This window comes from Hypanus sabinus, chromosome 17 (genome assembly GCF_030144855.1).
Source record: "Hypanus sabinus isolate sHypSab1 chromosome 17, sHypSab1.hap1, whole genome shotgun sequence".
In the NCBI taxonomy this organism is placed as follows: Eukaryota; Metazoa; Chordata; class Chondrichthyes; order Myliobatiformes; family Dasyatidae; genus Hypanus; species Hypanus sabinus.
In genome coordinates, this window is record NC_082722.1 from 73,837,521 (window position 1) to 73,853,108 (window position 15,588).

Sequence of the window (15,588 nt, forward strand, 5' to 3'; positions counted from 1 at the left end):
GTGAATAAATGTGAAGCAGGAACAAGAGGGCAGAGTATTGTCTGAACGGTGTAGAGTTAGGTAAGGGAGAAATGCAAAGTGACCTAGGAGTCCTAGTTCATCAGTCAATGAAGGTGAATGAGCAAGTGCAACAGGCCGTGAAGAGGGCAAATGGAATGTTGGCCTTTATTACAAGGGGAATTGAGTACGAGAGCAAGGATGTCCTTTTGCATTTGTACAGGGCCCTGGTGAGACCACACCTGGAATATTGCGTACAGTTTTGGTCTCCAGGTTTAAGGAAGGACATTCTGGCATTTGAGGAAGTGGAGCGTAGATTCACTAGGTTGATTCCTGGGATGGCAGGGCTGTCTTACGCAGAGAGATTGGAGAGATTGGGCTTGTACACACTGGAATTGAGAAGATTGAGAGGGGATCTGATTGAAACGTTTAAGATAATTAAAGGATTTGATAGGATTGAGGCAGGAAATATGTTCCAGATGTTGAGAGAGTCCAGTACCAGAGGGCATGGATTGAGAATAAGAGGTCAGTTATTTAAAACAGAGTTGAGGAAGAACTTCTTCTCCCAGAGAGTTGTGGAGGTGTGGAATGCACTGCCTCGGAAGACGGTGGAGGCCAATTCTCTGGATGCTTTCAAGAAGGAGCTAGATAGATATCTGATGGATAGAGGAATCAAGGGATATGGGGACAAGGCAGGGACTGGGTATTGATAGTGAATGATCAGCCATGATCTCAGAATGGCGGTGCAGACTCGAGGGGCCGAATGGTCTACTTCTGCACCTATTGTCTATTGTCTATTACCATGCAACCAACAGGCTCTTGAACCAAAGGGGATAATTCCATTCAATTTTACTTACCCCATCATTGAAATAGTCCCACAAACTATCCAGGACTCTTCATCTCATCTTCTCGATATTTATTGAATGTTTATGTATTATTGTTATTTCTTTCTTTTTGTATTTGCACTTCTGCACATTGGTTGAATTCCCAAGTTGGTGCAGTTTTTCATTGATTCTATTAAGGTTATTATTCTATTATGGATTATTGAGTATGCTGGCAAGAAAATTAATCTCAGGGTTATATATAATGACCCATATGTATTTGAAGATGAATTTATTTTGAACTTTTGAACTTTGAACTCATTATAACATTGCTCCATGATAACAGCTCTCTTAATGTTTAAAAGAGAGCAACGATTTCAGCCCTGGGAAAAAGCCACTGACTATCCACACGATCAATGCCTCTGATCATCTTGTACACCTCTATCTGGTCAGCTCTCATCCTTCTTCGCTCCAAGGAGAACGTCCAAGGACATGTCTTAATGCTTTGATATACACGTAACAAATGATTAGTCTCTCTCCCTCCCTCTTGCTCGATGCTGCTGAGGGAAGGTGCTGGAGTCCTGCGTTTTGGGTAAGAAACCCAAAAGAATCCATTAACAATAATGACTCACAAACACTCAATGCGTAGAGAGAGAGAAAAAAAATTACATACGTGTTGATTGGATAGGAGGTGGAACAATTCTTTAGGATGACTAAAATTGTGTGTCTCTTTGGTTATGCAGAACACCATATAAAGGGGCCAATGAGGTGGGGGTGGAGATCCTACATGGAAGCCTATCCTTCAACATCTCATTATATTACATTCTTTAAGATGCTTCAAAATTAAAAAAAAGGTGAAATATTTGTCTACTGACCTGAAATCTTCCATTCCCTAAAACCTTCATCACCTTTTGTCCCAATGACCCATTCCTTTTTCTGTCATTTAATTTCACCAGCCTATCAAAAACATTCCCTTTTCTCTCTGCCCCTCGCACTTTTTCAATACGGTGCATGGCATCATATGCTGGATGAATTCCTCTATCAGTAACTATCAGGAATTAATGCATAATTTTACAGTTTTGTAGTAGAGTTCTCATTTGTTCTGTCAGGGTGTTGGGGCCCGAGGTGTTGGTGCTCCACTTTGCACTAAGCTAAGGGTTCGTGGATGGATTCGCTTTGTAAACTTCAGTTCCAGACCCGATTTGCTTGCATCATCATGGATGATATGTTATTTTTTTTCTCTCTACACATAGGGTGTTTGATAGTTTTCTTTTTTAATAGTTTCTTTGTGTTTCTTTGTTTCGTGGCTGCCTCTAAGGAGACAAATCTCAAGATTGTATAAAATAAACATACTCAGAAAATAAATGTACTTCGAACTTTGATTTTATTGAAATACATATTGTTACTCAGTTAAAGAGTAGTTTTTCTTTTCATTCCTTTTTAACTATTTCCAGAAAATTTGGCTAAATGGGGCAGCCACTTAATTGGACCAAAATGTACCAGCTCCAGTGTGTCCCAATTAACCAGAATACACTGTATTTATATTTCAGCATCTAGCAAACAACGCCCATCCCTGTTTTCCTTTGAGAAGGCAGAGACTACTGGTTAGGGTTTGTAAGATATGAGCATGCTATGTTGGTGACAGAATCATGATGACACTTGCGGGTCCCCCCGGCCCACGTATACGTGGACTGTGTTCACTATTGATGCCCGTGATGGATTTCACTACATAGAAACCCAAAAGCACAAAACAGGCCCTTCAACCCACAAAGTTGTCCCGAACATGTCCCTACCTCAGAAGTTACTAGGCTGACCTATAGCCCTCTATTTTACTAAGCTCCATATATGTATCTAAAAGCCTCTTAAAGGACCCTATCATATCTGCCTCCACCACTGTTGCCAGCAGCCTATTTCACGCACTCACCACTCTATGAGTAAAAACCTTACCCTTAACTTCTCCTCTGTACCTACTCCCCAGCACCTTAAACCTGTGTCCTCTTGTGGCAACGATTTCAGCCCTGGGAGAAAGCCACTGACTATCCACACGATCAATGCCTCTGTTCATTTTGTACACCTCTATCATGTCAGCTCTCATCCTTCTTCGCTCCAAGGAGAACATCCAAGGACATGTCTCAATGCTTTGATGTACACGTGACAAATGATCGGTCTCTCTCCCTCCCTCTTGCTCGATGCTGCCGAGGGAAGGTGCTGGAGTCTTGCATTTTGGGTAAGGTTTAATCAATGCAATTTATAGATTGGACTCTTTTTGATTTGTTCCTTGTTTCTAGTTACTCCTTTTTTGTTGCTATTTTGTGCCACTTTGATCAGGGCGGACTGACTCTGTGGCCTGCTGTCAATGAATGACATAGCGCTAAATTAAACTGAACTGAATTTTTTTCCTCTCATCTGTATGATGTATTGCATCGAACTGCTGCTGCTAAGTTAACAAATTTCATGTCACATGCTGATGATAATAAACCTGATTCTGATTCTAATTGTGAACTAAACTGAACATTGCAAGACTGTTTCAATGACTCTGTGGTTTGATATTTTCTATTTTGTGTTTTTTTTTCCCTGTTTGCACAATTTGTTCTCTTCTTGTGCATTGGGTGTTTGATGTTTTCTTTAAATGAGTTCCATGTAGTTTCTTTGTTTCATGCCTCACTGTGGGAAAACCAGTCTCTGGGTTGTATATTGCATAGATACCTTGATAATAAAGGTACTTTGAATCTGTGAAAAATAAAGTTAATCATCTTTTTTATCTTTACTTTTTATGCCACCTTAAATTAGCCATTTCCACTTTGGGAAAAAGTCTTTGACTATTCATTCAATCTATGCATCATGCACACCTCTTTCAAGTCACCTCTCTTCCTCCTTCACTCCAAAGAGAAAATCCATAGCTTGCTCAACCTGTCCTCATAATCATGCTCTCCAATCCAGTTAGTATCTGTATACTCTTCTGCACCCTCTTCTACATCCTTCTTACGATGAGGCAACCAGAATAATAATAAACAGTCATAAACCAATCCCAATAGGTAATGCTTCAGGTTGAAAATGCTTCAACAGAATTGAGAAAAAGAGGAATAAACTTTCTTATGACTCCCTCACCCCAAATTAACTCAAAATATTTTATAACTCAAAAGGCATTAAATAGGTGGTGCCGCCATCTATATCTTTCCATTATCCGTCACTCCTAATAATTAAAGATTTTGGTGAGAGACACAATTATGTAAATTAGAAGAGATAAAACCAACACAAAAAATTACTTGGTTTATCTGTAAACTGCTGCTTTCTGCTAGGGTGACAATTGCCTTCGGAACAGATAATCCCTCAGCTAATTAGTGTCAATTGTAATTAAGATTAAAGGGCACTGCAGCCCAATCCAAACTGCCCTGATGGTTTAAGTAGAAGTGAGATTGTGCTGCAGGCAGACCTGACCTTCCTTACACTGAGCATGTTTACCTGCATTATTCTTGATCGTGAAGTTGGGGTTTCTGGAAACCTCAGGCGCCAGGCTGTAGAAAAAATACTGTCCAGTCTTTGGGTCATCTCTGTCTGTTGCACTGACCGTCTGAATCACCTGTTAATAAGTAAGTGCGGAAAAGGAACAAAAAAAAACATGCATTTGCATAGCCTTTTGAGAGCCAAAAGAGCTTTAGAGTTTATGAAGTACTTTTCAAAGACAAGTCAGTGCTTAACTATTGGAAAAATTCTGAACAGACCATGAACCCATAAGCACGACTTCACCTTTTGCTCTCTTTTTGCCTAGTGATTTATATTTATATATCTCTTATTGTAATTTATAGTAAATTTTATGTGTATTACACTATACTGCTGCTACTAAACAAAGCATTATACAACATATACTAAACCTGGTGACGGGTTGGAGATACGTCACTACCAAAGGAGGTGTAAGGTGCTCCTTCCCCCCACTACCTTGCTGGTCGACCTTGGGTCAGGTGAACCTGCTTAGCCCATCACCCCCACTCCCATGATTGTTCCTGGTAAATATTTCTACAGAAGTGGTTTTCCGTTGCCTTCTTCTGGGCGGTGTCTTTATAAACTGGGTAACCCCAGACACTATCAGGTGGTGGATGGTCATATGAACAGCTGGTGTGTATCACAATTCCTGGTTATGCAACCACTGACACCAGGTAGCAAATCTCTGAAGAGTATTGATAATGGCTGGAGTCACCTGTCTTGCAAAGACACTGGCTAGAAGAGGCAATGGCAAACCACTTCTGTAGAAAAATTTGCCAAGAACAATCATAGTCACATAATCGCCCATGTCATACAAAACGTCACATAATGAATGAATGAACCTGATTCTGATTATGATTCTGCCTGATTTGCACAGCGAGATCTGGTGGGATATGGACTAAATATTGGCAAGCAGGACTTGCTTAGATGTCACCATGTCCAGCATGGATGACTTGGGCTGAAGGTCCTGTTTCCATCCTGCTTGCGGTGCCACCGTACCGGTTAGCGCCACACTATTACAGCTCAGAGTGTTGGAGTTCAGAGTTCAGTTCTGGTGACCTCTCTAGGAAGATTATATATCCTTCTGGAGAGCATGTGGGTTTCCTGTGGGTCCTCTGGTTTCCACCTACTGCCCAAAGATGTAGAAGTTGGTAGGTTAATTGGTCATTGTAAATTGTGCTGATATTAGGCTAGGGTTAAATAGGTGGGCTATTGGGTGGTGTGGCTTGTTGGGCCAGAAGGGCCTGTCTGCATGGTATAAATAAATCTTATATGATTCTAATTATATTAGATTAGATTAGATTCAACTTTATTGTCATTGTGCCGAGTACAGATACAAAGCCAATGAAATGCAGTTAGCATCTAACCAGAAGTGAAAAAGAATAGTGTTGTTTACAAAATAATTGTGAATAAAACGTAAGTGCTACAGCATACAAATATAAAAGTACTAACACAGTACAGTATGGGTACAATACTGCTTAACGCTGTGATGTAAGATTCAGCAGGATCACAGCCTCAGGGAAGAAGCTCTTCCTGAGCCTGCTGGTGTGGGAGCAAAGGCTCCTGTAGTGTCAACCGGATGGGAGGAGAATAAAACGTCCATGGTTAGGGTGAGATGCATCCTTGATAATGCTTTTCACCCTGCCCAGACAGCGTTTATGGTAGATGTTCTCAATGGTGGGCAATTGGGTGCCAATAATCCACTGGGCAGTTTTCACCACCCGCTGGAGTGCTTCGCGGTCTGATACGGGACAATTGCCATCCCACACTGAGATGCAGTTGGTGAGTCTGCTCTCACTGGTACAGTGGTAAAAGTCCGTCAGTATCCTGGGACAGAGGTGAGCTTTCTTGATGCTCCGCAAGAAGTAATGAACACGTTCTAGAAAATGTGATATTGAACAGATAATTGATTTTGATTTGATTGAAAGGCAAGTTTTTTTCTAGGATGCTGAGGATAACCAACACGTAAGTGATGCAGCAAGATGTCTTTCATCCCTCTGAACTAGCAGACAAGGCTTATTACTGCCTCACACTTCCAACGGCCCACTTACAATGTGACAACTGGTCCCATCTATGCGGAGTTTGCATGTTCTCCTTGTGATTACCTAGGCTTCCTCCCACATTCCAAAGTCTAAAGACTATAAAACAATAAGATATTGGAGTAGAATTAGGGCATTGGGCCCATTGGTCTGAACTGCCATACCATCATTCCACCTGATTTATTATCCCTCCCAACCCCATTCTCCTGCCTTCTCCCTATAACATTTGATGCCCTGACTAATCAAGAATCTATTAACTTGTGTGTTAAATATACCCAAATGACATGCCCTCTGTGGCAATGAAATCTACAAATACACCATCTCATCTCTGTTCTTAAGGAAGATTGTTTGGTTAGTTGGCCAGATTCTAGTTGAGTAGTAGAATTTGTGAGAAGTCAATGAGAATGGGGTAGGAATAAAGATAGGATTGGTATAAAATTACCAGACAATTGAATTCAAGAGCCATGAGGTAATGTTGCAGCTCTATAAAACACTGATCAGGCCACACTTGGAGTATTATAAACACAAGAGATTCTGCAGTTCCTGGCAATCCAGAACAACACACACACACAATGCTGAAGGAACTCAGCATCTATGGAGAGGAATACATTTTGGGCCAAGGCACTTCATCTGGACTGGAAAGGGAGGGGGAAGAAGCCAGAATAAGAAGGTGGGGGGAGGGAAAGGAGGACGACTTTGAAGGTGATAGCTGAAGCCAGGTAGATGGGAGAGGGGAAATGAAGTAAAAAGCTGGGAGGTAACGGACAGAAAAGATAAAGCGCTGGAGAAAAAGGAATCTGATAGGAGAGGAATGTAGATCATGGGAGAAAGGGAAGGAGATAGGGCACCAGGGGGAGTTGATGAAATTAATAAGCTCAACATGGATGCATGAAGCAGCACTAATGCAGTCATGAATGTAGCACAGAAGTATAGAAAGAGGTGGAGAGTATTATCAGGGAAGGCTTGGGCCATGGACTGTTTAATGTAGCCAATGAAAAAGTAGGCATAACTGGGGCCAATAACTGTATCTTGAGTTTGGAGAAAGTTGGAAAAGCCAAAAAACAAATTAGTGAGTATAAGGACCAGTTCCGCCAGACGGAGGAGGGTGGGGGTGGAGAGGAACTGGTCGGGTCTGTTGTCAAGAAAGAAGCGGAGAGCTTTAAAGCCTTCTTGATGGGAAGTAGAAGTGTATAGTGGCTGGACATTCATGGTAAAAATGAGGCAATTAGTACCAGGGAATTGAAAGTTGTGTACTTGGAGTATTAAGTTCATTTTTGGACCCCTCGTTATAGGAAGGATGTGGAAGCTTCAGGGAAGGTACAGAAGAGATTTACTAGGATGCTGCCTGGATCAAAGAGTATATTGTATAAGGATCGGTCGAGTAAGCTAGGCCTCTTCTTTTGGGAGCAAAGGAGGATGGGAGGTGACTTGATAGAGGTGTACAAGATGCTAAGAGGTATGGATAGAATGGAGAGCCAGAAACTTTTTCCCAGGATGGAAAGTGCTAATATGAGGAAGTATAATTTTAAGGTGATTGGAAGAAGATATGGGGGTGGGGGGGGGGGGGGGGGGGAGTCTGATTTCTTTATGCAGAGTGGTGACTGTGAAACATGGCACCGGGGTAGTGATAGAAGCCGATGCATTAGGGACATTTAGGAGATTCTTAGGCACATGGATTAAAGAAAAACAGAGGGCTATGTGGCAGGAAAGTGTTAGATTGATCTTGAAGTAGGTTAATAGGCACAACATTGTGGATCAAAGGGCCCATACTGTGTTGTACTGTCCTATATTCTGTGTATTATCTACTGTAAATGGGCCATTAATGTAGCCTCAGAGAGCAGAAGGGCCTGTTGAATGCTGTACGTCAATGTGACAGATGCGAATGCCTGCAAGAAAATGAATCCCAGGGTTGGATATGGTGACATGTATGTACTTTGATATAAATTTACTTTGAATTTTGAACATCTCCAGCCGTACATAATCCCTCAGCAGTGGGACTTGAGACAGTTTTGGGAATAATTCCACCGTGTCACAGTAAAGATAAGTAACAGACATAAAGAGAACAGGGACTGGGGCAATGGCCAGTGTCTGCTACTGATACCTTAGCAGCAAAGACACATTAATTCCCTTAAAAAATATGATTTTTTATAATTCCAAGGAAACTGCTCCTTGAAAAAATTCCCATGATTTTGCCATTTGCAAAATACTTTACATCCATGTGCGTTTCTTCCCTAAACTCAACCTTCCTGTTCAGATAGCACTGACAGTTGTTGTGGTATGTACCCAGGTCAATTAGACTTCAGCATCTTTATGTCACACTCTTCAATAAGACACAAGCTTAAGGTGAGCAGGGAAAGATTTAAAAAGGATAGTGCGCATATGGAATGAGATGCCAGAGGAAATGGTTGAGGCAGGGAGCAGAACATTAAAAAGCCTTTTGGGTAAATACTTATGTAGAAAAGGTTTAGAGGGATATTTATATATTTATTTAATGATACAGTGCTAATTAGGCCCTCCGGCCCTTCGAGTTACACCACCCCCGGCAACCCCACAACCCCTATAACACAGACCTATTCGTTGGACAACTTACAATGATCGATCAACCTATCCGGTATACCTTTGGATTGTGGGAGGAAACTGGAGCAGCCTGGGGAAACCCACGCATTCCATGGGGAGGACATACAGAGATTCCTTACAGGGTGGTGCTGGAATTGAACTCCCAACTCCAGAACGCCATGAGCTGTAACAGCATTGCACCAACTGCTACACTACTGTGGCACCCGTGGATAAGGGGCAAGCACAGTCAAATGGAACTAGCTTAGAAGGGCATCTTAGTCAGCATGGGCCAATTAGATTGAAGGGCCTCTTTCTGAGCTGTGTGGTTCTATAACTTTGTTCTTAAGTATTTAAAGCAAATTCTAACCAGGAAGCAGTCAGAGTATCATTAGCAATATAACTGTTCTTTAAAACTCCTGTCTAGAGAGAAGGCAATGCATTAGGTCACCCAGCCTTTGTCTACTTGTAACCCCACACCATAACAATATAGTTAATGTCAGCAATCTGTTTTAATGGGGCCAAAACAACACTTACACAACTGCTCCACTATCACGCTTCGGGACGAAGAGACAGGAGATAGGTTTCAAAGTTTTGATGCAACATGTTTCAATGTACTCGAGACAAATAAAGGTAATCTTTAGATCTTTAAGTTCTACTGTGAATTCTGTATAACATCGACTCCAGGAGTGTCATGAGGATGAGGTGGGTGCTGGTTCGAAGTGGATAACAAACACAAGAAAGTCTGCCGATGCTGAAAATCCAAAGCAACACAGACAAGATGCTGAAGGTACTCAGCAGGTCTGGCAGGCAGCATCTATGCAAATGGATAAACAGTTGATGTTTTGGGCTGAGACCCTCCTTCAGGACTGGAAAGGAAGGAGGAAGATGTTAGAATAAAAAGTTTGTAGGAAGGGAAAGTAGGAGAGCTAGAAGGTGACAGGTGAAGCCAGGAGGGTAGGAAAGGTCAAGGGCTGGAGAAGAAAGAATCTGATAGGAGAGGAGAGTGCACAATAAGGGGAAAGGGAAGGAGGAGGGGACCCAGAGGGAAATAATAGGCAGGTGAGAAGAAGTGAAAGGTAGAAGTGGGTAATAGAGGAATTGGGGGTTAGGGTATTTTTTCATGGGAAGGGGAAATCAATATTTATGCCATCAGGTTGGAGTGCACCCAGACAGAATATAAGATGTTGCTCCTCCACCCTGAGGGAGGGCTCATCTTCGACAAAAGGAAGCCATGGATAGACATATCAGAATGGGAATGGGATTAGGAATTGCAATGATTGGCCACCAGGAAGTCCCGATGCATTTTTGCCGTTCTGTGTTCTATTAATCTCTTGTTTTGACAGGTGCAATACTTAACTATATGGGAACCAGGAATGGACACGGAAGCCAGTAATAGTCTTTCCCCTTCCACCCACCTGGCCGGACTTTCCATTCTCACACAAGTAAGCTTCAGGCTGCGAGGAGAGCTCAGGAGCATTGTCATTGATGTCAAGAACTTTAACGGCTACAAGCACCCGGGTCACTTGGCTATGATTCCCTGTGGGCAGACAGAAAATAAAAGACTTATTGGTTAGCATTTCAAGCACTGTATTTATATATGCTTAAAAGTATTCTATATTTATTTCCCTTTATCTTTTTAATTTTGTATAGATAAAATACTGATTCAGTTGTACAGTACACTGATGTTTCTTCACTACAGCTGAGCAGTAGAGCACAGGTACAGGCCCTTTAGCCACCAGAACTGTGCTGATCATAAATCCAAATTCAACAAGCTCCTCCTGCCTGCACATAATCCATATTTGTGTGTGCCACGGTAGCACAGAGGGTTGTGTGGTGCTGTTACCCCTCAGGGCATTATGGAATTTGGAGTTCAGTCCTGGTATTGTCTGTAAGGAGTCTCCGTATGCCCTCCCCGCAGAATGCGTGGATTTTCCCTGGGTGCTTTGGTTTCCACCCACAGTCAAAAGTCATACTGGTTAGGTTAATCGATCACGGTAAATTGCCCCATGATCAGGTTAGACTTCATCAGGTTTGTCGGGGGTCGCTGGGGTGGTGTGTCTCGAGCAGTAGGAAGGACCAACTCCATGCTGTATAGCTAATTAATAAACATTCCTTTATTTTCTACATATTCTATATGTCTACCGAAAAGCCTCTATTGCATCTAAAGATTAATAACAATGATTAGCTTTATTCATCACATTTATACTGAAACATCAAAACATACAGTGAAATGTGTCATTTGCCTCAACAATCGACATAGTCCAGGGATGTGCTGAGGGCAGCCTGCAGGAGTCACCACACTTCCAGCATGCCCACAACTTACTAACCCTAACGCACACCTCTACTTCCCTCTGCAATTGAATCCTTGACTTCCTAACTGGAAGACCACAATCTGTGCAGATTAGAGATAACATATCCTCCTCACTGACGGGCTTAGCCCAATGCTCTACTCTCTGTATACACGTGTCGGTGTGGCTAGGCATAGCTCAGGTACCATCTATAAATTTGTTGATGATACAACCATTGTTGGTAGAATCTCAGATTCTGACGAGAGGGTGTACAGGAGTGAGATATGCCAACTAGTGGGGTGGTGTCGCAGCAACAACCTGGCACTCAACGTCAGTAAGATATAAGAGCTGATTGTGGACATCAGGAAGGGTAAGACGAAGGAACACATACCAACCCTCATAGAGGGATCAGCAGTGGAGAGAGTGAGTAGCTTCAAGTTCCTGGGTGTCAAGATCTCTGAGGATCAAACCTGGTCCTAACATATCGATGTAGTCATAAAGAAGGCACAACACCAGCTATACTTCATTAGGAGTTTGAGGAGATTTGGCATTTTACTCTCAAAAACTTCTAAAGATGTACAGTGGAGAGCATTCTGACAGGCTGCATCACTGTCTGTTATGGGAGGGCTACTGCACAGGATCGAAAGAAGCTGCAGAGGGTTGTAAATCTAGTCAGCTCCATCCTGGGCACTAGCCTACAAAATACCCAGGACATCTTCAGGGAGCAGTATCTCAGAAAGGCAACGTCCATTATTAAGGACCTCCAGCACCCAGGGCATGCCCTTTTCTCACTGTTACCATCAAGTAGGAGGTACAGAAGCCTGAAGGCACACACTCAATGATTCAGAAACAGCTTCTTCCCTTCTACCATCTAATTCCTAAATGGACATTGAAACCTTGGACACTAACTCACTTTTATTTTAATATACAGTATTTCTGTTTTTTGCATGTTTTTTCATCTATTCAATATACATATACTGGAATTATTTATTATTATTACTATTTTAATTATTTTTCTCTTCTGATATGTATTGTATTGAACTGTTACTGCTAAGTTAATAAATTTTATGTCATATGCTGGTGATAATAAACTGGGATAATAAACTGGATTCTGCTTATCTGCTTCTTCAATCATTCACATCACCTAGACTACTCCAACAAAACATCTCAAAACTGTGGCCTCAATCACAAAGTAAAACAAAGGCAAAAATGGGGTGGGGTCATCTGCAGATTCCCTCCAAAATTCAGACTCCATCCATATCTGGACTGCAATATGTCACTGTTCCTTTATCAACTCTGTGTCTAAATCCTGGGCCTCCCTTCCCAACATCATCAGTACAGCCACTTCTGAAGGAGACTGACTACCCTTTTCTCAAAGGCTGGTGAGGATGGACAAATGCCGATCCTGGCAACATCCTAGCACAAATAATGAAAAAAACTCAGGAGCTTTAATTGTAACAAACCCTTGCATTTCAGTAAAGCCTTTCACTGGTTCAAAGTTGAAAATTCAAAGTAAATTTATTATCAATCTATTCCTACGTCACCCACCATACACTACCCTGAGATTCATTTTCTTGCAGGCTTCGTCACAATAAAACAAAGAAGTACAGTAGAATGAAAAACTACACACAAAGATTGGCAAATAACCAAAGTGCAAAAGAAGATAAATAAATGAACAAAAACAACCTAACATGCAAACAAATAGTTAAATGATACTTAGAACATGAGTTGCAGACTCCTTATGACTGAGTCCATAGGTTGTGGCAAGTGAAATTATCCACACTGGTTCGGGATTTGGCTCAGGCTTGTGAAACTTAATAGAAATAGTGACTTTTTATTTCACTTTTTCACCTTTCATTACCACAATAGATTTGAGAACCCTAGTTTCATATCCACAAGTCATTCTGTCTCCAGTAGCTATGTTTTACCTCCTATTACTTTCAGCCACAACAATGCTTTGAAGATTGGATAGCAGATCTTCACCAATCACTTTATAATTGGCCACTCAGCCCTCGATCTCTTGGTCCTTTTTAATAGATTATTTCTGATCTGCATCTCCACTTCAATGACCTTTGATCTGTTAACACTTGAAATTTTGTTGAAGTTAACTTTAGTCCCAAATGCTCCTTTCAAACCCCTGGAATGACACTATATTTGCAAAGTCGTAACACACTCCCTCTGTTCTTGAAGTAATAAGATGGTTCCCAAGATCCTCCTCAAACAGCTTATCTTTAAGTTTTAGATTATGTCTTCCTATTCTGGATTTAGCTACCAGAGGGAAGAAAAGTCAAACTAAATTGATTATCAACTCTGTCACGGATGGTCCCAAGCATGGCTGAGAAATGAGGAAAATTGGTCTTGGGACTAACAACCCTTCCCATAAGAACCCAGTGTTGTAGAAACATCAACAGAAGACCTCATCCCAGGGAAGGTAAGGATCTTTGCTGAAAAGATATGTAGATGGGCTACACCTGGACTTGTAAGACTGGCCCAGAGCAGAGGACTCTGATGACCTGCTGTCGGCAGTCTATGCCCCATTTGAGATGACAGGCTAGAGGAGGGGAAGAAGTAATTGATTTTCAAAGTATGTGTATGTCACTATATAATATACTGACTTGAGATTCATTTCCTTGCAGGCATTTACAGGAAAAGAAATAAATGCAATAGAATTTATGAAAAACAATACATACACAAGATCTAACAAACAACCAATATCCAACAGAACTCACGCTGTCCAAGTGAAAAAAAATAATACTGAGAAGCTGAATTGTAGAGTCCATGAAAGTGAAAGTATCTGTTGTAGAATCAGTTTAGTGTTGTGGTGAGTGAAGTTATCCACTCTAGTTCGAGTACATCAACTATTTAAAAATCTCCTGAAGAACGCTCCTTAACCCCTAAACACATGGGAGTTCCCTATTTAACGTAAGGACACATTTGACTTGGAGGTAGTGCTGAGCAGGTTCATGCAATTAATCCTATGATGAGTGACTGCTTAAAGAGGGGAGGTTAAGGTAAAATTCACTGGAATTTATTAGGATAAGGATTGGTCTTACTGAAGTTTCAGGTTCGGGGGGCTTTGCTGGGAAAATGATGAATAGTTTGGGCAGCATAGCAGTTAGCTTATCGTTTTTACAGTGCCAGAGACCGGAGTTCAATGCCACCACTGTCAGTAGGGAGTTTGTATGTTTTCTTCTTGAATTACATGATTTTCCTCTGGGTGCTCTAGTTTCCTTCCACATTTCAAAGACTTGTATTTAGTGTTAGGGTTGGTATGTTGTCGGCATGCTATATTTATGCTGGAAGTGCATTGAAATGGACTTCACCAGCACATACAGATTAGTAGGTTAATTAGTTACATTGGTGTAATTGGGTAGCGTGAGCTCACTAGGCTGGAAGGGCCTGTTACCATGCTGTACCTGGATATTAAACAAACAATGTTTAGGACGGTGGTGAATATTGGTATGCGGGGTTGAGGTGCTTGATATTGCAGTGTTCGTCAAGTTTGGCAATTAGCGTGCAGATGTTTCATCATCAGTAGACGTGACATCCTCAGTGCCCAGCAGTTGGTGTTTCTGTCTGTGAGTGCTTGCATTTATATATGCCCCTGAATTGTCTCAGTCTTGTTAGCTAGCCCTTCGGTTGATCCTTAAATTCTCTTGGCTCACGTTTCTTTTGCTCTTAGGGGTTCATAGAAGGCATGTATTTTGATACAGAACAGGGATTATATAAATACAAGCACTCCCAGAGAGAAACACCAACAACTGTGCACTGAGAATGTCACCTCAACTGGTGATGAAACATCTGCAAGCTATTTGTCAAGCTCAGCAAACACGGCAACATCATGAACAATGATTTGTTTGTCAAGAGAACTAAATGGATCATAATTAAGTTCTTTCAGCCTTGTTACCATTGTGTTTGAAATAAAAATAATTAATAAAATGCAGGAAGTATACACAATGTGAGAATATATCTGAAGTCAAAGTATCAGAGGGAAGGTTTCAAGTGATTGACTTTTCAAACGAACTCTTCTGAATTGTTCCATTGAATCTACGCTAACCCGCTTTAAGGCCAATACATCCGTTTCGGTGTTTGGCTGTTCAAATTAAAACTAGACGTGTATAACAAAATGCCAACTATATCACGTTTTGCTTGAGGTATTTTGCCTCCAGGACATGAAATTTTCTTCACAAACGTTCCTCTAATTCATTAAAATGCAAAATGCCGCTTCATAAATATGTGAAGTGTTTAAATCAATATTGAACACACCAAATAGCAAATAGTAGCTACACTTCGTCTGGGGAAGAAACGATTGCAGGAAATTAATGTAAATCCCACCAAATGATCTGGCAAATATTTCACTTCAATCTGCAGTGTAAACATTCATTTGAGATCCTTTCTAAATTGCTC

At 41.3% G+C, this 15,588-nt stretch overlaps 1 protein-coding gene across 1 annotated transcript in view; it reads right to left on the reverse strand.

The window, feature by feature from the left end:
• cdh8 (cadherin 8) overlaps window positions 1-15,588 on the reverse strand; it is a 272,812-nt gene that overhangs the window by 35,078 nt on the left and 222,146 nt on the right. Inside the window, exons 8-9 of the mRNA XM_059992415.1 lie at window positions 10,309-10,430; window positions 4,281-4,398 (exon numbers count right to left, since the gene is read on the reverse strand). Coding sequence (XP_059848398.1) covers window positions 4,281-4,398; window positions 10,309-10,430 — 240 coding nt within the window. The remainder of the gene's footprint in view (window positions 1-4,280; window positions 4,399-10,308; window positions 10,431-15,588) is intronic.